This window comes from Camarhynchus parvulus, chromosome 4 (genome assembly GCF_901933205.1).
Source record: "Camarhynchus parvulus chromosome 4, STF_HiC, whole genome shotgun sequence".
In the NCBI taxonomy this organism is placed as follows: Eukaryota; Metazoa; Chordata; class Aves; order Passeriformes; family Thraupidae; genus Camarhynchus; species Camarhynchus parvulus.
In genome coordinates this window covers 62,166,494-62,189,920 of record NC_044574.1, presented here as the reverse complement: position 1 = coordinate 62,189,920, position 23,427 = coordinate 62,166,494, and the positions used below count along the sequence as shown (strand labels likewise).

The 23,427-nt window shown below is 56.0% G+C and overlaps 1 protein-coding gene across 1 annotated transcript in view; it reads right to left on the bottom strand.

The window, feature by feature from the left end:
- Positions 1 to 2,628: 2,628 nt before the first annotated feature.
- Positions 2,629 to 23,427, bottom strand: part of FRAS1 (Fraser extracellular matrix complex subunit 1) — a 105,547-nt gene continuing 84,748 nt past the window's right edge. Inside the window, 35 exon segments of the mRNA XM_030947091.1 lie at positions 2,629 to 3,232; positions 3,620 to 3,766; positions 4,059 to 4,264; positions 4,575 to 4,741; positions 4,841 to 4,957; positions 5,298 to 5,457; positions 5,615 to 5,722; positions 6,001 to 6,151; positions 7,153 to 7,367; positions 8,049 to 8,209; positions 8,494 to 8,726; positions 8,854 to 9,129; positions 9,277 to 9,464; positions 10,038 to 10,238; positions 10,754 to 10,910; positions 11,365 to 11,570; positions 11,667 to 11,814; positions 12,193 to 12,353; positions 12,595 to 12,939; positions 13,456 to 13,702; positions 13,929 to 14,091; positions 14,329 to 14,488; positions 14,962 to 15,112; positions 16,105 to 16,218; positions 16,516 to 16,746; positions 17,256 to 17,396; positions 17,823 to 17,947; positions 19,634 to 19,813; positions 20,234 to 20,353; positions 20,792 to 20,980; positions 21,089 to 21,320; positions 21,323 to 21,354; positions 21,682 to 21,835; positions 22,169 to 22,365; positions 22,648 to 22,783. Coding sequence (XP_030802951.1) covers positions 2,663 to 3,232; positions 3,620 to 3,766; positions 4,059 to 4,264; positions 4,575 to 4,741; positions 4,841 to 4,957; positions 5,298 to 5,457; positions 5,615 to 5,722; positions 6,001 to 6,151; positions 7,153 to 7,367; positions 8,049 to 8,209; positions 8,494 to 8,726; positions 8,854 to 9,129; positions 9,277 to 9,464; positions 10,038 to 10,238; positions 10,754 to 10,910; positions 11,365 to 11,570; positions 11,667 to 11,814; positions 12,193 to 12,353; positions 12,595 to 12,939; positions 13,456 to 13,702; positions 13,929 to 14,091; positions 14,329 to 14,488; positions 14,962 to 15,112; positions 16,105 to 16,218; positions 16,516 to 16,746; positions 17,256 to 17,396; positions 17,823 to 17,947; positions 19,634 to 19,813; positions 20,234 to 20,353; positions 20,792 to 20,980; positions 21,089 to 21,320; positions 21,323 to 21,354; positions 21,682 to 21,835; positions 22,169 to 22,365; positions 22,648 to 22,783 — 6,489 coding nt within the window. The 3' untranslated portion in view covers positions 2,629 to 2,662.

Genomic DNA, 23,427 nt, shown 5'->3' with positions numbered 1-23,427 from the left:
GGGGGGGGCCGGGGGTGGGCGGCCAGGCCCCGCCCCTCGGACCCCCCTCCGGAGGGGCACCCCCCCCCTCCCGGGACCCCCTCCTCCGGACCGGGGCCCGGGGGAGGGAGGGGGGGGCGGGGGAGGGGGAGGGACCAGGGGGACGGCGGTGTGTCTGACAATTGTTTGTTCCCAGTGTATTCACGCTGAAGAACGACGTGCCCCCCTCGGCTTCCCCCCCCCCCCCCCCCGCCCCCCTCCCTCCCCCGGGCCCCGGTCCGGAGAGGGGGTCCGAGGAGGGGGCGGTGCCTGGAGGGGGAGTCACCCCCCAGGCCCCGCCCCTCCCCGGACCCCCTCCGGAGGCCCGCCCCGCCCCCCAGGGACCCCCTCCTCCGGAGGGGGCCCCTCTAACCCCCCTCCCGCCTCCCCCCCGGGACCCCCTCCTAATGAGGGGGCCCCTGTAACCCGGACCCCCCACCCCAGGGCCCCCCCAGTGTGATGTCGGGAAAGCCGGAGCCCCGGCGCTGTGGGGCGCTGTGTTGCACTGCAATGGGGGGACCCGCAGAGCGGGTCCGGCCCCGTGTGGGGACCCCAGCGAGGGCGGGGGCGCCGGGCTCCGGCCCTCTGGGCTTTATTAGTGCCCGGCACCCCGAGCCCCGCGGCTGCGAGGGAAGAAGGAGAGGGGAGGACGGGGAGACAGGAGAGATGGGGGTGGTGAGAACGGAGAGGGAGAGGGGTCGGAGTGAGGAGGGAAGCGGGAGAGGAAGGGAAAGGCCGAGGGGGGAGAAGAGGGACGGTGGAGAGAGGAGGAATAGAAGGGAGAAGCGGGGAAGGGACAGGACGGGAAGCAGTGGGGGGGGGGGTCGGCTTGGGAGGAGAGGAAAGGAGCGTTTCAGGGCGACAGGGAAGGGGGAGAAAGAAAGGGAATACACGGAGAAGGAAGGAGGGGTAGAGAGAGGGACAGGAGGGGAGGCCGAAGCCTCCGCTCCTTACCTGCGGAGCCCGCACAGGGAGCTCCCGTCCGCACCGTGCTCTGAGTGAGCAAATGGCAGCCGAGCTGATTTCCGGGGTCTAAATCACCTCGGCCCCGCCCCGCGCAGCCGCCCTGAGGCCCCGCGCACCTGAGCCACGCCCGCCCCGCACACCTGAGCTGGTACCGCCCCTTGTACCGCCCTCGGTGCCGTCCGGCCCCGCCCCGCTCCACCGCCCCTTTTCTGTCACGCCCCGCCTCTGGTACCGCCCCCTGTTCTTTCAGGCCCCGCCCCCCGCTCCGCTGTCCCGCGACCACGCGGGGGCGCCGCGCTCGCACCGCGCTCCGTCTCCGCCAGAGGGCGCTCTGCGGGGTCCCGGCCCCACACGGCGGCTCCGCGATCCCGCACCGGGGAACGGCCGCGATCCCGCACCCGGCAGCGCCCCGTGCCCGCGGCCATCCCGGGCCTGAAACCGATCCCAGGCCCGGTGCCGCCTCCATCCTCCCTACAGGGGACAGGCGGCAACACCCGGGACCTCGGCAGAGCCCAGCAGTGCTCGGCATCTGCACCCCCGGCCGCCGTCGCGGTCCTGCTGCAGCATCCCGTGCCCGCACGCTGTGGCCCCGCCCCCCCGTACCGCTGTCCCGGGACCCTCGCCCGGCGCTGCGTGAGCCCCGGCCCAGTGTGGCGGGGACCGCTCGGAGCCCGGAGCGCTGCGGCGGGGTCGCGACCGGGGACGGGGCTGTGAGACCGAGTCCTGCCGGTGCCCGCTCGCACGGCGGGGCTGCCTCTCTCTGCCCCGGCGGGAGGGTTGCGGCTCTCGGCCGGACTGGGGTTGAGATTGGGGTGAGGACTGGGCAAAGCCCAGCCTAGACTCGATGCCCGCTCCTGCTACGATGCCGGGACGAGGTTGACCGTAAGCGGGCGATGGAGGCCACAGCCGGAGCCGGGATGGGGCGTTCGGGTCCTGCCGGGGTCTGCCGAGGGGTCCCGGGCGGCGCCGCCTCTCCCTCGTCGGGAGGATGGAGGCGGCATCGGGATCTGGATGGGGCCCGGGATCGGGATCCGGCCCGGGACCGGATCGGTTTCGGGCCCGGGATAGCCGCGGGCAGAGGGCGCCGCCGGGTGCGGGATCGCGGAGCCGCCGTGTGGGGCCGGGACCCCGCAGCGCGCCCTCTGGCGGACACGGAGCGCCGTGCGTGGGCAGGGCCGGCACCGCACCCTGGAGAGCTCCCGGCCCGGTGCCCCGCTCCGCCGCCCCCGAGGCCGCGGCGCCCCCGGGCCAGAGCAACCCGTGACTCTCTCCTTCCCTTCCCCCGCGCCGCAGCTCCGAGGGGCTCCCGCCGCACCCCAGGGGAAGGAGCTGGACCATAAGGGCGGCAGAGGACAGGACAGCCCGGGCACCCGGGGTGAAGTTTTTATTTCAGCTTTACTCTCTTCCAGAGGGCGCAGAGGCTGAGAGATCCCACATGCCGGGGGTGAGGGATTGTTTCCCCACGCTGCCCAGCGCCGGGGAGAGCTGGAGCCCGCCAAAGTGGAGCAGCACCGAGAGAGGGCAGCGATGCCATGCGGCGAAGTCACTAGGACAGGAGCAGCGGGAATTGACAGCTGCCCCTCCTCAGCAGACTAAAAAAACACCCACGTGACTTTTCAGTTTGGGATTATCTTTATTGTACAGTTTATAAAAAGCTTTTCCCAATGCGTGTGCTGCGTTAAACTTCCGTGCCGTCGTGCAAATTGCTGTGGACTTTGACTTCCAAGTTCACCTGCTTCACCTTCCTGCCGTGCCCCTGGCAGCCACCGCCGTAGTCCCGCGGGGGATGAACGTTCCTGACGGTGCAACACCGGCTGCCCACGGCCTGCGGGCCGCCCCGGGGCAGCTCCACCTTGGTGTTCAAGGGGTGCTCCTCGGGAGCGCCCCTGGCAGCCTCCCGCTTCCTCCGCAGCTTGCGGCACTCCCTGGCCAGGAGGCAAATTCCGGACAGCACCAGCAGCAGCAGAGTGAGGGCGGCAAAGGCGCTGCCCAGGGAGGCGCCTGCTTGGGACAAGGAGGCTGCGGCGGCAGCTTCCTCCCTCTCCAAGAGCAGCGACTTCATGTTGGTGCCGTTCTTCAGCTGGTCGCCCTCGTTGTCATAGATGAGGGAGTCATCCAGCGCCTCGGGCAGGTCCCTGCGGCCGCGCTGCCAGTGGCGAGCCAGGGAGCGCTGCACACGGGGCCCGGCCGTGCCCTCCGGGCCGATCACGTAGATCACCTGGAGGTACCACTGGTGCCCAGCTTCCACCTTTCCCAAAGAGAAGGCACAGACAGATGTCATTAACATCTGTCGGGTTTTACATCAAGTCATTCTGTTAAAGAGCTGGTGTGTTTTGTGTCCTGTGTCTGACAAAGTCATCTCAGTGGGTTTTTCTAAGCAGTAACACTGACTACCCAGTGGGGTGTCCAGCCTTTGCCAGAGGCAGTAATTTATTCAGGAACATGAATAATATGCTTTTAAAGAGCTTTTTCATTAGTGCTTCAGGGAAAAAAAAATCACCAGAATAATATCCTAATCTCCATTTCCTGTGTCAGAGTTGAATTCTGAGGGCCCAGAGCCTGCAATTCACCAGGTGTTTAGGAGGTCCTGGACAGACAAGTCAGTGTTGGGCTACCAAAAGCACTGGGTACATACCTTGTAGAGAGCATCCACCTTGAGAGTGAATCCATCAACTCCGGGCATGCTGCTGACCGAGTGGAACTCGGACAGCTCAGAAGCAAAGTGGGCGTCAAAAGGCACATCATGGAAATACTTATCCGTCACTTCCGGCTGGTTTCGGTCCTGGAAGGCAGAGAAGTGGCCTGAGGGATGCTGTCTGCTTTCCCAAAAGAGGCTGGAAGGCAGGGCACTACCTAGGTAAGAGCTCTAATGCAAATGCCCCATCTCCACACCTACATGTGCGCATGGATTAAGGGACACTCATGGACAAAGGGTGGGAAAAACCGGTCCCGTGTTCACAGTTTGCACCAGCAGTACAAAACATCCAGTGAGCTCTTTTCCTTATCCCTCTGCAGTCAGGATCTGCCTGCTGCCCGAGGAAATCCCAGAGAGGAAGTAGGAGCACAGCACTCACCAGGAGCAGGAATCGGTGCTTCAGGTACTTGTTGGGCTGGATGCAGCCGTACTGGGGCCCCTCGTTGTAGACAGTGCCTGTGGGGTCGAAGAAGGGCACGTAGCCATCCCTGCCCGTGCACAGGTAGACCTTCTCCAGCTGCAGCCTGTACGCCGCGTTCAGGTTCTGCTCCGGGTGCCAGAGCACGCGCCCATACAGGATTTGCCCTGGGAATAAAGAGGGGCAGGTAGGATCCCCCAACCAGGGGAACACTGCCAGAGCCAAGTGTGCCAGACCACAGGTGAGTCTGTGCTGAGAAGGGTTGGGATTGTTTGGGAAGGGCTTGGGGGTTGCGAGTGGCAAAACAAGGTGCCAGAGCATGTTGTTGTTTTACAGGGCTGTTAGATGCTCAAAATGCCATTTATTGCTGTGGAAGAGGCAAAGCCACATCTGGGTTTTGCCCTTTCCTCTCCAGGAAATGGAAGCTGTGAAGGGAAAAACAGTGGGAACAAGCAGAAGGGGAGAGGTAAATCCTACCCTTGGAAAAAGCCCCTTTGTAATCCATTTCTGCCAGAGACATTTCCGACTTGGTGGGGTCCATGAGAAAAACCTTCTCATTGTTGCAGAGCTGAAACTCTGTGTTCAGGGAATAAACAACTGGAACCGGGCGGTTTGTCTGCTGGAAGGCAATCGGGATCAAAAACCTGGAATTGGGACAAGGAAGGAAAGAAAGGGGAGATGAGGTTTGTGCAGCCCAAAGGGGCTGGCCCTGCCCTGCTGCCCTGGGGCCAGGGCCTCCTTACCGCTCGGGAGCGTGAGCCGTGCAGGGCAGGGGCTTGTCTCCAGGCTCTGTCCATGGCTGCGTGGGCTGCACCGTGCAGGGGATCAGCAGGATGGTGTATTCTCCAGAGTAATCCTTCCTGGGAACAGACAGGAGCAGTCACCAAGCAGAGCTCTGAGCTCTTCACCCAGGGCAGCAGCTCTCGCTTGCCCCGGCAATGTCATCCAGCAGTCCCTGAGGGACAAACGTGACCTTCTGAAATGCACCGTCAGCTCTGGGATCAGCCTATCCACAGGCTTCATTGCTGGAAAAATTCCTTTACAAGAGGCTGAGCTGATTTTCCTCTCAGTAGAACAGTGTTCCAAGCTCTGGCCAAGCTCCTGAGCATTTCACACTACTGCAGTGGCTGCTGGAGGGGTGCCAGGGAGAGTGTGGTGCTGTGGGAAGCGGCTGAAGGGGACTGGACCCCCAACCCTCACCTGTTGTAGGAGCTGGTTGCTCTCCAGAGCTGGTAGGGAGAGTCAAAAGTCTGAGCACTCCACAGCAGCTGCAGGTCAAACTCGATCCCTCCCAGGTGCTCTGGAGTCATCAAGGAGGACCTGACATCTGGCAGGCTGTGGTGCTCCATGACAAACAGCCCTGGGGGGGGACAAGGAGGTGACAGGGCACAGAGGTCCCATGTTGTCAGCACAGAGGGGCTCCTGGCAGGGACAGGGACTTGCTCTGCTGCCTGTGGTGCCAGAGCAGAGCTGTGTGTGACCCTGCTGTGTGTCCCTGCCAGGATCAGTGCCCTCACCTCTGAACTTGGCCTGTGTCCTGAACTCGATGACGAGGCGGCCATCATCGCGGATGTAGATGCGGATGATCTGCAGCCGAGCTGAGAGCACACTGTCCGTCTGGATCCCTGCAAGCACAGCGGGGCCACGCTCGCTGCTCAGCTGGGCTCTGCCAGCCCCAGGAGCTCTGGGAGACCTCCCAAAGGCAGGGTTTCCTTGGCATCATCCTCCAGTGAGCCAGCTGCACATTTCCTCCCTCCCCCCCTGGCTGCCTAAGCCCCCCGCAGGCATAAGGAAGGAATATTCCGAGTGCCCGCTCCCTCAGGACTCTGGTGGCAGTGCAGGAACTAAGGGGAAACATGACGGAGCCATTTATTCCACAGCCCTTGGAGTGCCCCAGGCTCACCTGTCCTCCAGAGCACAGTGTCGTAGAAGAAGGAGAACTCCATCTCCGTGTGGTGCTCCAGGGAAGCCCAGCCCCTCGGCGCCGTCACATAGATGTAGGACACGTACAGAGGCACGTGGACTGTCAGGAAGGACTGGGCAGAGTCCCTCACCTGGCAATAAAAACCCAAAAAGGGGGTTAGGCACCTTCAGGGGAGTCAGAGGTGACTCTGGGTATTCTTTACCTCAGACAAACCTGGGTTTTAATTCAGGGGCAATGCTGAGGCTCACTGGGACCATGGGACAGAGGAGCTCTAGGTTGAATTTCACCTCAAAACACCCCAGTTTCCAAGGCTGGGAATTAAAAATCAGCAATTCTGCTTGCTCAGGCCTCCCAGAGCTCTCCATTTATTATCTGTAGAGTGCAGCTGCACTTTGCAGGCCCCGGAGAATCCAGGGAGATGTTCCAGCCTGGCTGGGGCCAGGCTCCACATGCTCCACTGGGCAATTGTTCAGGCCAAGTAGCTTCTCTGGGCTTGTGCAAACAATTGGAGCTATAAAAGGAAACTTAATGAAGTAGTCCAGGCTGGCAGGAATTAAAAGAGATGATTCTGGTCCTCGCAATGTGCCTGGGAATTTAATGCCTGAGCTTAGGGGAGGTGGAGTGGGCTGCACATGGATAATGCAGCCACGAGAGGGCGGTGAGACACCTCACATAGTGGAAGCCACTCATTTATGGAGGAACATTCCTGGCTTTTGGTCTGCCAGCCTGTTAATTAGGAAATGAGTTAAAATATCCCATGGCCTCGCTCTGTTGTGGAGCATGGACTGAGCTGCCTCTGCTCTGTCCTTGGCTCATTTCTATTGGCTGAGAACACAGCCAAAATTATAAAAGAGAGCCCAGCTGAGGATGTTTTGTATTTCCAGTATGGCTATACATTAAAAAAAAAACAAATATTTTCCTGGTGCTCTGAAGATTGAAAGAATAAAACTTGCGATACTCCTAGGAAAATAAATGAAATAAATGCACACAGCACTGTTCTCTTCCAGGTGACAGGGGGGTAAAGCTCCACCTGCACAGAGCAGAGCAGCAGCTACACTCAAGTGCAAGGCAGAGCTGTGCCTGGGAACTGAGATCTGGGATAGGTGGGAGAGCTGGGGATGGGCCTCTCACCTGGAAGTCAGCAGTGACAGAGCCTCCACAGACATCAATTAACTCGGTCATGTCGTAATAGGCATCGAAGGTCCAGATGCAGCTCTTGAGGTTGAGGTGCTGGTACAGCTGGATGCTCCTGGGCTCCCTCACCGCAGGGTCCAGCTGGTAGGGCCGGTCATAGCCCGGGCCCAGCACCGAGCTCTCCGGGGCCACCTCGGCCAGGAACCCTGCCTCTGAGGGACACAAACCAGGACAATGACCCCTCCCGACTTTAAACTGCCCCAGGCCACATGCTTGCTTCACTCTTGAATCACCAGAGCTCCTCTCCCTTCCTTATCCTGGAGGACACACTCAGGTCTTCACAGGGGAAAGTGTTACAGGAATGGGGCAAGCATCCTAAAAATCAAACTTAGGGACCGACTGATTCAAGGCTGAAGTTAACCTTTAAGAAATGAGGAATGGGTTGAGTATGGAATTATCAGAATAAAGTACAAGATCCTGCCTGGATCTAGCATGGACTTCATTCCCTGGAGTGTCAGAGTGTCAACAATCTGCCTGTTCTTTCCAGCTCTGACATTTCTTTCAGCAGTGAATTGATTTTGTTGCCTCATGGGAGACCTCAGTGACCCAGACACAGAAATCCAGCCCTGCAGATCCCTCTCTAACTGAGAGGATATCACAAAAACAATTTAAAAAGCAGAAAATCACTAGCACAACATGAACCTACAACCCCAAATGTTCCCATGCCTGGAATCCCATCTCCAATGGGGCAACTCTGGTCACTGCTGTGAGACCAGGAAGATTCACTGCTATTTACATCATGTCAAGAGAGCTCAGAGGAAGACAAAGACCCCTTCTCTGATTTCTTTCCAGGCTTCCACCTTCAGGAAGCAAAGGCTGGCTTTGAAGGTTACCTGAGATGCCTCTGAGGTCCCTGGCAGTGACCAGGTTGGAGCAGACGTGCTGGTGCCTGTAGATGGACTCAGAGAGCAGGAAATGCAGGTTGTGCAGCGGCAGCGTGGAGATCAGGGGCAGCATCCCATCCTGGTGGGGGATCTGCACCGAGATGTGGATCCTGGAACAAGCAGCACGTGAGACAGCAGAACAGAGCAGCCTGGCAGGCACAGGATCCCCACAGCAGCACAGCCTTAAGCTGTCCCCCCAGCTCCCCGCTGCTGAGGAGAAGGGCACCCCCTCAGCTGGGCAGGCTGTGAGCAGAGAGTGGGAGCAGGAACCCGAGCAGCCCATGGTGCCTGAGGGATGTGGTTTCACACACACATCGTGCTTGTGAGCCCGGGCACCCCTGTAAGCCCAGGGGGGCTGGGGAAGGGCTGCACTCCCCTTTCTCCAGCCTCATACCTGTTGGGATGCTCCTTGTGCTTCACATCCAGGTACTTGAGCGTGGCAATGAAGGACTGTGCCTGGAACCCTCGGGCCGTCCCCGCCACCACGGGCGTGTGGCAGATGGCGCTGTCTGTGCCTATGGTGACCGCGCTGCTCCTCAGGGGGGTCCCCACGTGGCCGGCCCTGTCCACAGCCTTGGCCACGCAGCGCACGTGGAACCGCCTGCTGAAGTAGATGCTGTCCAGCACCTGAGGGAATGAGGAGGGGGAAACCACTGGTGCTTCCAGCAGGCTAAGGGAAAACAGCGCTCAGTTTCTAAACCCAAACCCCCAGGCCTCAGATCCAAGGAGACTTTAGTCTGGAATGTCTGTGTACCCTGTGGTTGACGCTGGTGAAGGGGGTGTTGTCCGTGACGGTCTCGAAAGGCGACCGGGCTCCGTTGCCGTCCGTGGGGGCGGCCACTTCCCAGCTGAACTGGATGGAGGACTGGTTGATGCCAGCCTCGGCACAGCGCTCCCTCATCAGGGCGTACTTGGGGAAGTGAGGGTCACAGGGAGTCACACAGACCAGGGGGTAGCCTGGGGAGGGGGATTTCCTAGCGCCCTCCTTGGTCACTTCTTCCACGCGGTCGTAGTCGGCCAGGGTGACAACCTGTGTGGAGGCAAGAGGGGCTGAGGGAGAGGGTGGAAAATGCCATCCTTCCCTCCCACGTTGTCACTGCAGCTCTTCATTTTATTTCCAAAATCCCACTGCGGTTTCCAATCTGTACTTGCAGGGCACTAAATCACATCCACTCACCACGGGAGGTGCTGGGAGAATCAGGCTCCCTGCTGCCTCTTGATCCAAAATAGTCACTGTGGCAGTGCTGATGTCTCCCAGGACTGCTTCCACCGGATCATCTGGGCCCAGCACCAGAGAAAAGGACTCGTGCCATTCCCGGTCCTCGTTGGACATGATCTCCACCTTGAACGTGATGTGGGCCACACCTGGGGGAGCGAGTGCAAGAGAAACAGGGAAGTTGATTCATCACCAGAGACTGCTCTCAAGTTCTCATCCAAGCCCTGCACAGCTGCTCCAGGCTGTGACCACAGAGACATTATGATAAAATACACATTATAAATTTTATTTCCACTCATTGCTGCTAATAATTTACCCAGAGGAGTCTACAATCAACATAAAACTCCAGCTATGACAACTGATCCAATCGATCCAGTGATAGATTTACTAGCAGATGCTGACTGAGGATTAATAATGACTGTCTTGTATTAGCTGTCTGGAGGAAAAACCTGGGATGCAAAGCACATTCCTATCCCTCCTCTCCCTCAGATCGGTGTGCAGAGCTGTTTAGTGAGGGTCCAGCAACATGGTCTGAGGTGCTCACAGCCCTGCATTCCCCGAGAAGGACTTCACTCTGCCAGGTGCCAGCGCTCCCTCCTCTGGTCCCATCATCCTTCGTTTAACACATCAGCTAAAATTCCTGCGACAAGTGGCTTTTCCCACATCCCCTGGGCGTTCTGGCCACGCCCCCACCTCTAACCCTCCCCTCGAGGCCCCTTTACCTGGGCTGAACTTGAGCATGCGGCTCTTGGGGTAGTAATCCACGCCGGCCTGCGCTGAGCCGTCGCGGGTGCTGCAGCGCACCCGGGAGGTGCGGTTGTGGTCGCCCCTGCGCACCACCGGGATGCTCAGCACCGCCACGCCCTCGGGGCCCGCCGGCTCCCGCACCTGGTACGCCGCCTCCTCGAACTCGATGGTGGGGGCTGCAGGCACAGCAGGGAGGGAAAAGCCCCGGATTTGCACCCCTGGCTCCTTTCAGGCTCATCCACACACCTTCAGGGCAAGGAGCTCCTCAAAGCGCGGGCCAAAAAGGCTTGGGTGTGACTTAGGGTAAAACCTAAGGAGGGTGTTGGGCTACAGAGAATGGCAAATGATTCTCCAATGCCTGCCTCCCACACGACCCCAAATCCCTGCCACGTGCTGGTGATGCAGCCTGGCATCCCTCTTCTCCCCCACAGATCTCTCCAGGCTGTGCTGCTGTGGAGGGAGAGGAACATCTCCCAAAGGAAGCACAGCAACTCCAGCTGCAGGGGAATGGGAAATAGGAGAGGTGGGGGGGGTCCAAACACTCCTATCCAGCCTCTCCCTTCAGCCCAGCCAGTGCACAGCAGTGACCTGCACACAGGGTTGTGACTGTGGCACCGAAGGCATCCACATTGATGGGGCTGTGCTGACTCCCTGGGACCCCCAGACACCCTTCCTGAGCAGCCTCACTCACCATCTTCCTCGTTGGTGACAGTTATGGTTGCCACATCCATCTTCCCAATCCTAGCTCCACTCCAGTGGTTTCCAAGGGGGCTCCCCAGATACACCTGGAACTGCTCTTCTGGTTCGAAGGCAGAGTCGTCACTGATGTGAACACTGCAGTTCTTCACCTAAGGCCAAATGAAGAGGAGAAAGCAGCAAACTCTGATAAAGCCACATAAAGGCCAGGCTATACTTCCCTATCCAGGGCTGCACATTGGAGTGCTGTCCATCCTGGAAGAAACCCTTCCATTTTTAGGGCTGCTCCTTCAGGGTGGACCAACCACATTGTCACATGATGAGACAGAGTAGCAAAAGCATCTCCTTCCACAAACCCACAGCTCTCTGTACAACAATCCTGGGTCCTCCTGATGCATCAGATTTGCATTTCACAATTTAACCAGTTCCATCCTGGAACACCCAACCCCTTCAGAGTGGGTCACATTGCCAGGACAAGAATTTGCATCGTCTGAAACCAGCCTGGATCAGTCTGCCATCTCCCTCTGGTGACAGAGGGCCGAGGAGGAGATGTGAACCTCTCCCAGCACTGGTTCTTCACTCCCCCAGGAGGCAGGTGCAGCTCACCTTCTCCCCTTTGAGGAAGGTGATGCGAGACTCCTCTGCATCCCTCCTCTCGGCAAAGTCCTCCATGACCTGCGCTGTCAGGCTCCGGGTGTAGCACCTGACGGAGGACTCGTAGCTCAGGTCCCCCGTGCGGAAGATGGGGATGTGCAGGGTGCCCTCCTTCTCCCTGGCCGTGTAGGTGTCCTTGGTGAACTGCATGCTGGGCACTGCAGGGGGGCAGAAACAGAGCCAAGCAGTGCTGGGGATGCACAGAGAGCCAAGGGGCTGGGAGGGAGCAGTCACAGCTGCCAGGGATGACTTACCATCCTGGAAGATGTCATTGATGGCCACGATGGCTTGGAAGGGCTTTGCCAGCTCGGCTCCGTCCGGGGAGCTGAGGTAAACAACAAATGTCTCCAGCCCTTCTATCACTGGGTACTGGGCATCATCCAGAATTGTCAGGGGGCAGAACTGGGAGGAAAGTGGAATTCCTGCTGTTAGACATACAAAGCTTTCATCCTTCCCAGCACTCACATTTGGGAGTCTAGTGTAAAGCCATTATGTCATTACATTTTCTGAGTCCATTAGTCAATGTAAAGAATGTTCTACATAAACTCAGCCTATCATATCAGAGAACAGGCAGCCATCCTTGCCCTGGAAGAGGTGGCATGACCAAATCTCTCCAGGCTGGAGTGCTGATGTCATGGGGAATCTGTGCCTAGCAGAATCATTAACAGTTCTCAAGTGGCCCTGAGAGGATTTTCAAAACAAATGGCAGATATGCACAGAAACACAAGACAGGTGTTGCCAGGCAAAGCAGACTCAGCAGGAATCCAAGTGGCTCCTCACCTCTTCTGTCTTGCCTGGCCTGAACTCTATTTTCCTGGAGCTGGGCACATAATCGACTCCTGGGCTGGCCGAGGGCGGGTCTGATGTCCGAGTGGCACACCACACCGACGTGGGCGTGGAGAGGTCAGGTCCCTGCCGCACCACTGGGATCTCAATGTGTCCTGCAGCACCAGATGCACATGAGAGAGAACAAACTGAGAGAGCAGCCAAATTCCACAAGCCCACCCCTTTGCCTTCAGCACTGCTCCTGCCCCCAGCCTCCCCCTTGGAGCAGAGGGAAGCACAGAGCCCCTCTGCAGCACATCTTTGCAGTTCTGCTGTGCCCTGAATCGCTCCTTCTGACACCTCTTCATGGTGAAAGCTTCTACAGGGAGCATCCTAACACAGCCCCCTGCTCCTCACCTGCAGCCTCGCTGACAGTAAAGGTGGCATTCCCCAGGGACACTGTGGAGGCGTCATTGGGACCAGCAATGACCACGTTGGCCGAAGCCCGGCTGCCAAGGCGCGCATTGTCCGAGGCGTCGGCCAGCACCACCTCAAACTCCTCCTCCTCTTCATACTCGCTGTCATCAATCAGAGTGACATCACAGGTCACCACGGTGACACCCGGCCCCAACACGAGGCGGCTCTCATCCGACAGCCCCCGGGACTTGAAGTCGGAGCCGGATTCCAGCATGTAAAGGCTGCTGCCCCTGGCTGATTTGGGGATGGTGTAGCAGATGGCAGACACAGTGCTGCTGGCATCCCCTAGGAAGCAACAGGAAAACTCCATAGTGGAAATACTTAAAATCTACTTGGTGGAGACACCTGTCACTTAAATAATAAAGCAGCATTTGGAAAAGAGGATGAGGAATGAAATGCTGAACTTGGATAGCAGCTGGCTTAGACGTGACTTCCAGGCAAGCTCCTAACCCACACTCAGGAAGCCGCGAGGTGGCACTTGCCTATTAAAGAACACACAGCCACTGACAGACTCCACATAAAGCACTGTCTAGCTCACACAGAAGCAGCAAACAAATACAAAGGTTTGCTCCTGCTCATGCCAGGAGCTGAAACAAATCCAAACCCAAGAGGCTTTCACAGCAGAGACAGGAAAGGTTAAAAAAATAAACAACGCAGCCCCGTGTGTTGCTTGCCATTGCATTGTGCCGCAGAACCTCTTCCAAAACATCGGAGAAGGCCCCAAAACCATAAGCAGGGAAAGCCCAGGGGTTCCCCCTCTGCACGTGTCCCTCCCACTGGGCTCAGCAGGGCCCAACCCACCTTTCCTTTGCACAGGAGCCGAGAGGAAGCCAGCGCTCTCGCTGACATGGAAGGTGCTCCTGTCGAACTGCAGCGTGGGCTCGTCCTCGGGGTCGGCGATGGTGACGGTGGCGCGGGTGACGTTGCCCAGCAGGGCATAGGCCGGCATGCTGAGCTCCACAGAAAAGCTCTCTGTGCCCTCGAACACGTCGTCGTCGTGGATGGCAATGGTGCAGGCCTTGGTGTCCTCCCTCTCCTCAAACTGCACCTACAAGGCAGCAAAATGGCTGCTGTCCTTGGAGTGCCACCTGGAGCTCCCTGTCCTTCCTGTCTCACCCTGCCCTGAGGTGCTCCCTCTTCCAACAGCAAACAACCTGCCTGACTTTACTAAAGGAACACAGCCTCCTTAGTGTTTTTGTCACTTCCCATCCATTTGCTGCTCCGGGCTTGGTGGCATGCATGGTGAGGCCATCCCTTTGCTGTGTGCCACCCACCTGCCCCGCGTACTCCACGTAGTCCTGCTCTCCGGGCCGTGATCCCGATCCAGCGGTGGCCGTTCCCTGCTCGGTGCGGCACAGGACGATGCTGTACTGGTTGAGGTTCCCCAGCCGTCTCACGGTGACGGTCACGGAGCCAGCGCTCTCCCTGACCTTATAGCTGGAAAGGGATCAAGCACACATGAGGAACAGGCTGGGGAGCAAACCCTGGGTGTTTGTGTGACACTGAGGGTGAGGCTCCGTGGAAAATCCAAGGCACGGCAATAACCGAGCAGCTGCTCCGTGGTTCAGCCTGGCAGGGCCCTCTCCTCACTGGCAGGATTTCCTTCCCACACTGTAGGGAGCTCAGGTAAGAGCCCAGCTGCCAGGTAAGTGCTGTGACCCTCATGGCACTTACCTGGAGTGAGTAAAGCTGAGGAGGGACCACTGGATGTGGAAGATGTTGCCACTGACCACGTTGGGTTTGCCATCCTTCACCAGGAACGGGAAGCTGTCCGTGGTCTCCTGAACCTTCTCCTCGTGCATCACGTACCGAATGAGGCCCTGGTTCACATCCTCTGCCAGGAGAGAACAGCCAGTGAGTCAACACAGGAATCCAAAGGCAGCTTTGTGGATGAGCAGTGTGGATCTGCTGGGATTGGGGATCCCAGTGGCACAGGAAGCAGTTACCCACTCAGCTCCCCTTGCCTCAGCCCTGCAAGAGTGAGCTTCCCCCACAGTGCTGACTCTGCACAGCTACACCTCTGCCAGACTGCAATGATCAGATGCACTTGCAAGATCTGCAACCCCTCTTTACTGCCCCAAGTCACATCTCCAGCTCTAACAAGCATGGAGAACCCGGGACAACATACAGGACACAGGTTGTTGTTTCTAAGAAACTGTAGGATTTCTGCAACTGACAGCAAAGTTCAATGCTTATTTTCAACATGCTGCCCCTTGGCTTTCTCCCCTCCCACCTTTCTTTTCCTTATTTTAACAAACTGAATCAACTGATGGAAAAAAAGCAGCGGGGCACAGCCCAGCTCCATACCCTGTGTAAAGGTGGTCACAGCTGTCCCTGGCTTCAGCTTGTTCTCCACATGACCATTTCTGGGACCGGTTGTTATCTCGTAGATCAGCTGTTTGTCATCTGTGTCAGGATCTGTCGTCAGTAATTCCTTCTTAGTGATGAGATTGGTGGCCTGGATTAAAGCCAAATCAAGGGAGTAAAACTGAGGCTCCAGCAGTGCAAGTCTGATTGACTGTTCACACAAAAAGCCCAACATCCCTCTGTCAAAACAGCTCTCCATGAGGGAAGATCTAGGGATGTGGAAGTACAGAGCAGCCTTGAACAGAGATATCCCACAACATGTTTAACAACACAAGAAGGATTCAAATTTTGCCTCACATCCGGTTACTTGAATTAAAAAGACAAATGTGGCTCAAAGAAAAGCAAATTCCAAAGCAGCTGCCCAGCCTTATTTAGCTGGAGCTAAAAGATAGGACAAATCTTTGGGTTTCTCTTAGACACCTCTATTCCATGAGCTGTGCTGATGCTCAGGTGAGGCCCTGCTTGGCAAAAAAACAAATCTGTAAGCAGGTTTGATTGAAGGACTTACTCAAGACTGTTCACACAGCTCTGCTGAGTCTCCACGAGAGCCTCTTTCAAATGCCCTCAGAGGGTTCTGATTCAGTTCCACCACATTTTGCTTCCTCTTCAAAATCAAAATGTTTTTAACAGCAGGAGAAAGAGACAAAATTGAGCTGCTTGAGGCTGCAGGAGTGCTTTTCCTGAAATCAGGAGTTTGAGCTGAGATAGCCATTTCTTAATACAATTTCTTACTACAGCATCTTCCACTCATTTTTTTTCTGGGAGGAACCAAAGTGTTTCTTTACAGTTAATGCTGGCTCCTCAAAAATTAGCCAAGAGTTTCCTGGGGTTTTGTTTGGACTTCAGCACAACAAAGGCATGTTACAACAAGAAATTCCTGCACCATATCCTTGGAAAGCCACTTATCTCTGCCATGGCTGCTACAGCACATCATCAAGCCATCTCCACCATCACCAAAGCTAAAAATGTACGCTGGGGTGGGCATTCTCCCTCACAAAAACAGAAGTGCTGAAGGATGAGGATGTTTTCCTGAGAAGCCCCTTCTCCTGGAGCAGCCTGAGAAGCAGCCCAGGCAGGTGTTACCTTGCCATCCCTGTACTCCAGCCACTGCAGGCCCAGGTTGGTGACAACCCTGGGTGTCCCATCATCCACTGGGAGGATGTCCACCTGGAAGCGCTGCGGTGCTGCGGTCACCACCTGACAACAGTTCAAGATAAAAGGGGGTGACGCTGGGAGGCAGAGCCTCACCCACCATGTTACCAGCTCGGCTCCCTTCAGCTCTGCTGCCATCCAGGTCCTGGGGTGAGTTTGCACACCCAGAGGGCAGGGAGGGGAAGGAGCAAAGGGAAGGAGCAAAGGGAAGGAGCAAAGGGATCACATAAAGGAGAGCACTCAGCCCTTGCCTGCAGCCACAGCAGCTCAGCCCCCTGCCCCAAGAAGAGGCAGCTCCCTATGGGCTCTCAAGGCCCCTTCCCATCCCCTGTGCCCCCTGACCTTCCTTTGGCCCTCCTGCACCACGAAGAGGGCGTTGGTGCCGTCGGACACGGTGAAGGTGAAGCGGTCCCTGAGCGTGCCGGGGCCGCCATGGTGGCTGTAGCTGATGAGGTTCTGGTAGATGTCAGCCATGGTGAAGGTGCTGGCCTGGAGGGGACGCTGCCCGCGGCCGCCGCGCTCCAGCAGCCCGTGCCGGGGCGGCTGCACCACCCGGAACGTGATGGACTCCACCTGTGCCCGGACAGGGAGGGGCAAAGCTGGCACACCACCTCAGGGCCGGCACATTCCTGGTTCCCCCTGAGCCCCACCCTGGCCTTATCCCTCTCCCAAGATAGCTCCCCACAAAGCAAGGCACATCCCACCCAGCTCCTGGTTCAGCTGGTCGGAGACAGCTCCCACCCTGTGACAGCTCCAGGAACATAAGAGCAGCCCCAGCCCTGCAGCCATGCTGGGCAATGTGTCCCTTGCCACTCTGCCAGGGCAGAAGCAGCAAAAACCTTTGGGGCAGGATTTTGGCTCAGGCAGCCAGATCTCTTGCTGCAGGGGAAGCAGCAGTGAGGTAGAGCCAGGGTCAGACAGCTCAGCCTCGTGCCAGACCCAGCAAGAGGAGGAAGTGCCATTCTCATCCATGCTAAGCATAAACTCTGTGTTTATGAGTCCTAAAACACAAGCCCATTTTCCCAACAGCCCAGATGTGCAGCAGAAGAGGAGAGGGAGGAGGCTGGGGGGTCCTGCCTTACCTCTGTGTCGGCATCTGTTGCTTTGAGCTCAAACTCAGTGATGGTTTTTCTCACTCCTTCCTGAACAGTCATCCCAAAGATTTGCACCACGGGTAAGGAGTCATCCACGGGGTTTATGGTGATGTCAAAGGTCTGGCTCACCTGAGACAGGAGGAAAAACCTCTCTTGATGAACTCAGCCTTCCAAGAGTGCGACTTCATGGCAAGAGCACAGCAATCTTCAGGTGGGGTCACTTCATTTCAGCCTTGTCTGGGGAGTAAATCTGAGCTGCTAAGCCCAGATCACATGAACATGACCTTCTTTATCCCTCCCCACTAATTAATTCTCCCTCTTTCTGTGATATTTATGGACATAGACTCTCCCTCCCTCTCAGTCTGTGTTGCCCCTCTCCCTCTATGTGCAGCTCTTTCAGAAAGCAGCAAAGAGGCATTTCTCCAGGGTCTGACTGTCGTCAGGTGGCTCCCTGCTCCCTGCCCTGAGGGATGTGGGGAATCTCACAGCAGGAGGAGGAGGAACAGCCACCTCTGCCCAGGCTCCTTCTCAGGCAGAGGTCAGGCTGGGACTGACCTCGTTTGTCCCATCAGACACAGAGAAGGTGAAGGTGTCCCTGTGCTTTTCCGTGTCACTGGTGTGGATGTACTGGATGCTGCCAGAGGCCAAATCTGCCTGGCTGAAGGAACTAATTCTTGTCCCTGGGAAATGAACAACAGGGGGGAAATGTGCAACAGAAAGAGCAAGGCAGGGAAACACTACAGGAAGCAGGACATATTTAGCCATAAGGACTCAGTTTTGGCTGGCTCTGATCCAAGTCAGGCTGCCCCATGAATCTCAGTGGAGCCAGGGATTTAAGCTGGCACAGAGCCTCCTAAAATCTCCTTCTCCAAAAGAAGTCCAAGCTTCTTTTGACCTCATCCTGTTGGGAGTGGGCCTCCTGGGGCAGAGGGGGAGAGAAGCTGGGAGAAAAATGGCCCATGTAACACTTGGATTCTCACTGCTGGGCAGGACTAACCCAACCAAGGCATCACTGAGGATGAGCTAAAGGCCTCCTGGCCTCACAGCAGTTTTCCAAAATGCCTTCCAAGTGTCTCTTCTCTCTGCCCCTCCTTGTACCCCTGCTGTTCATACCAAGTCCCTTTTTCAGCACTGATTTATAGTGACATCTTTACAGGCCATTAGGTGTGACACAGCCACAGAAAGGTACCTGACAAGCATTTCAAAAAGCACTTGAGCTTTTTAAATCTCGTTGCTGTGTTCAACAGTTTTACTGCTGTTGTCAACAAACACCCTGACAAGAAGTTTGCCACCAATATATCACACTAAATGGCTGCTGACAGATGCTGGCCACACTACAAAAGACACCAGGATCTGATGTAAATAAATGAGCCAAAATGGAATGTTCAGCTAATATTTCTTCAGAGCTCATCAGCTGTAAAGGTTTGGGTTCTCTTTTGAACACTTCAGTATTCTTTTCTTAGGTTTAGGCCGTCTAAATCATGATTACAACTACTTCTCATTCTGTGACTCTGTATCCTTATTAGTCCCTCATAGACATGAAAAAGAACAGAAATCAGAATCACCATCAGATTTTAAATAACAGGAGGAATAAAGTCCTTAATTGAAGTATCCAAAGAACAAGATTCACTGGTTAGTTTGCAATTTAGGCAAAAACAGTGCATGTTTTTAATTTACTCTCAGCAGTGAGTTATTATAACTCATTCATTATTCCTGCCCTTTCAACATGTTTTTAGTGAGAAGATGAGGCAAACCCCACACTCAAACTGAGCTGTACAGGGACTGTCTGCATCTTGAAAACACACAGCAGATATTTCCACTTTAATCTCATGTTAATGAGAAATCTAAAACGAAGAAGAAATATAATCTTAGATGAGTATAATAAAATCAGAGGAGCGTATAATGTGACACCACAGATTTAGATTAATTCATCAGAGAGGGACTGCACACTCACACTGTCAGCAGGCATGAAAGGCAGCTCTGAAATTCAGATCACATGTGCAGGATAAGTCATCTGTTCACCAAGATGGACTGGTTCCAAGGACATTAAGGGATGGATTCTTTGGGGCATTGTGCTGTTCACAGCAAAGGCCAAAGGTTTTCCTGTCATGCAGAAGCAGCAGTAGGGCCATAAACTCACATAAATCCTCAGCTGGGATTATTGGGCTGCTCTGCCTCCACTCACCTTATTCCCCAACCTCTGGACTAATGGCCCTTTGGTTCCTAACAATTCTGTGAATTGATTTCTAACAATTTCTGGAATTCTGTGCTGCTGCCTCTGGGCACGTTTTTCCAGCAGTGAATGTTTAGGGCTCAAGAGGCTCCAGTGTTTTGGTGCTCCCAGGACCCAACACCTCCCTGCTCACCTGGGGAGGCCACGTGCTCCAGATGGCCCAGCTGTGGCTGCCGGGTCACCTTGTACTGCAGCCGGGAGGCCTCGCTGTCCTGGTCAGTGGCCGAGAGCTGCAGGGTTGTGATGGCCTTGGCTGAGTTCTCATCCAACACCAGCCCCTTGTTGGTGATGATGGAGGGGGGAAATCTGTCCTCTGGAAGGGTTAAACACAAAGCTGAGTTGGGGGACAGTCACACTCCATCCCTCAGGTACTTGTGCTCAAGCAAAAGACAGCACACGCACAAACATTTTGATAATTCCAAAACTGGAACTTGGGGCCATCCCATTTATCAGGGATGGTAACATTATAATGCCCTAAAGACTATCTAAACAGCATGAAGGCATTAAGACGAATTTTTCTACCTTTTCAGTGAGTTTGTCAGAAGCCAAAGAATGAACCCTTGCATCTGCAAAATCTCCCCATGCCCCTCACTTCAAAGGCATTTGAATTGACAGCTCATCAAAACCGCAGCTCAAAAATTCCATTTTGCCTTGCAGTACATGTGGGATGGGAATCTGTGGGCAGGCTCAAACTCTGCAGCAAAGAAAACACAACTTCAGCACTACTTTTTACCTATTACATGGATGTGAAAAACCTGGTCCATCAGCTTGTTGCCATCTGCATCCATCACATCAAAGGTGAAAGGGAAGTTTCCGCCGGGATCCCCTTTGCCGTGGCTGTACACCACGTGCCCTGGGGAGAGGGAGAGCAGAAAAGAGATGCTTTAGTACAGGCTGCAGCTTTTAATCCTTACTTTGGAAGCAGGCTGGCACCATCAGCTGAGGCACAGGGGCTTGACAGGGCTAGGGCTTGACAGGGCTCCTGCATTTGGGTTTCAAAATTTTTTTTTCTCTTTATTCTCTTTCTTCTGCTGAGAGAGACTTTTTAACATATACTTAATGATACATGGTTCTGCTCTAACTTAACAACCTGAGCTTACTTCTTTCCCTCTCCCTTCCCTACTTCAGCTCATCACTCCCCTCTCATAAAGATGACAGAGTCATGGAATATCTCAAACTGGAAGGGACCCATAAAGATCATCAAGTCCAACTCCCCGCTCCTCACAAGACTACCTTAAACCAGCCTTGGTTTATATACTTGCTGTGACTACCTAGAATCCAGCAGTCTCACCTTTGTTTATATCAGCCTGGGTGAAACTTCTGAGGGGTCCTTTGGCAGAGATCTGGACTGGGCTATCAGCTGTGGTCAGCTGCAGCTGGCCCCTGCTGGGGTCCCTCCTCAGGACAAATCTGATGGCCGTGTCCCCTGAATGTCCAGCCACTGCTTTCAGGTGCTGAGCTGTGAGCCGAGCTGCAGAGCCTGCAGCAGAGAGAGCAAAGCCCACAATCAGCTTCAGAGTCAGCCTCGGGCAGCCCGGCCAAGCGACAGCAGCACCCAGCAATGCCACTCTCACGCCTGTCCCCGTACCAGCTGGCAGCTGCAGGTCCCTGCTGACAGCCACCGTGGGTGGCAGCTTCCTGGGCAGCTCCATGGAGAACTCCAGCCTCCCTGCCTGCGTGTGGAGCCCGTCGGTGAGGGAGAAGCCGAAGCCGTCGGTGTGTGCGGAGGCCCCACTCCGGGTGTAAACGATCAGCTGCTCCAGGACATCCTGGTAGGTGAAGGAGGAGCCCCGGGACAGCGGCCGGCCCTGCTCCGGCGCCTGTCCGCCGCGCTCTGCCTTCTGCGCAGCTGGCCTGCCAAACCACACAGGGCTCAGCACAGCCCGCTGGGGACAGAGCCTGCCTTCACCTGGCACCCTGCCTGCCCTGGGCCCTGCAGGGACAGGCACCTGCCAGCAGGGAATCCCCAGGGAAATACCTGCGCCACCCCTGCTGCTCCCCGGCAAAGAGCAGGGACAGCCCGCCAAGAACAAGGCTGTCCTCAAGCATAGTCCTGGTCCAGATTGTGCTTCTTCCCACATGCCAGGCTTCCCTCTCACAGCAGGGGCTCTTACAGACACACAGACACACAGACACACAGACAGACTCCCTGTCCCTCAGCCCCAGCCTGTCAGGACGTACCATGCTCAGGGCTTTGGCTGACCACGATGACCAGCTCGCTGCTCTGGGTGTCCAAGTCCTGCAGGCTCAGGGAGGCGTTGGTCACGACCACGGCCGAGCCCTCCTGCACCCGGACAGGCTCCAGCACCATCCTGGGGGGCTCGTCGTTCTGCCGCTGCACACAGCCAGAAAAAGGAACATGAGCACAGGGAAAGGCCCACCTGATTGAAACATAAGCTCCCAAATGACAGAACTGGTGCTGGCATCACCAGTCCCTCCAAATCTATCCAGCACCATGGCTGCTTCCAAGATGGAGGAGACACCAGAGCAGTAAGCCCTGGGGAAGAGGCTACAATGCACAACTGTCCCTGGGCATCACAGGTAAATTATGTGCCTGTGCTAGGGGAAGGAATCTCCCTTTAATCCCCCTTCCCACATACTAAAAAGGAAGGAGTAAAGCCTTGAAAAGAGCTTGTGTGAAAGGAGAGGGCTCTGGCAGCTGGCATACCTGGATTGTGATGTTGATGCTCTGCACCTCTGACTGGCTGAAGCCATCACTCACATAGAAGCTGAAAGCGTCACTTGTGGGCTCAATGCTCTCATGGACGCTCTGGAAGTAGTAAATGCTCTTCTCCAGGACATCGTGAAGGGAAAAGGATGCATCTGTGCTCCCCATAGACTCACTCTGTGGGCCAAAGCTCTCTCCTGCAAACCAGATTATCACTGGTGAAAGGATGCTCAAATGGCTGATAAACTCAACAGAGACCCAGCACATTGTGAAGGCTGCAGAAGAAGGGATGCTCTTTTCTACAGCTTGGCTTCCCACACCTTGTGGCCTTTGAGGGAGAAAACATCTGCTGAATTAGAGTGGGCCCTGGGTAAGCTGCAGTTTTTGTTGCAGCACAAGCCATCCCCTCCATGGGATATGACAGATGTGATCCTGGTAGGAACCCAAAGGAGGGAAGAAGGGAGAGCCCAGCAGTTTACCTGTCCTGGTGTTCTCGATGCAGCCATACACAGGCAGAGTGACCATGGTGACCCTCAGGTCCTCCTTGGCAGCAGTGTCATAATCAGCAGTCAAGTGGTGATGAGCCAGCAGCGGGACCCTGCCCCCCTCATCCACCTGGGAAGCAACAGCAGACAACACAAATCCTTACTGAACAAGGCTGCTTCCATAGGAGAGGCTTGCCTGGGCGCTGGAGTGCTGTCCCACCCTCCCCTAGGTCTGTTAATCAGGAATTCAGCAGGGAGGTGAGGTGAGGTGAGGTGAGGTGAGGTGAGGTGAGGTGAGGTGAGGTGAGGTGAGGTGAGGTGAGGTGAGGTGGGTGGGGTGAGGTGGGGTGGGGTGGGGTGGGGTGGGGGTGGGGGTGGGATGGGAAGAACAAAGCCCATCTGGCCTCCAAGAGGAGCCTGGACAGGACAGGAAGGGAACTGGCAGTGTCATGGTGACCTCTTGGAAGGCAACACCTGCAGTTCTTGTTGTGGAGAGGCTTTTGAAGGCAAGGGAGGGGGAATGCACAGCTGGAAAGGAGGGAGATGACTTCCAAAGGCCTTGATAAGGAGTGTGAAATGCTCTGTGTCAGCCTAAAGCACCAGGTGTCTTCAGACTTGAAGAGTCTCTTACACACACACTGGTGAAATTAGGGATGAATAGAGCTAGATGTCACTTGCTCCACTGATATCAAGAAGACACCCTAGGGACAAGCAGCTCCTGAGTGGACAAATATAAACAGCTGAGGTTTGGGGATGCAGATGGACTGTCAGCCT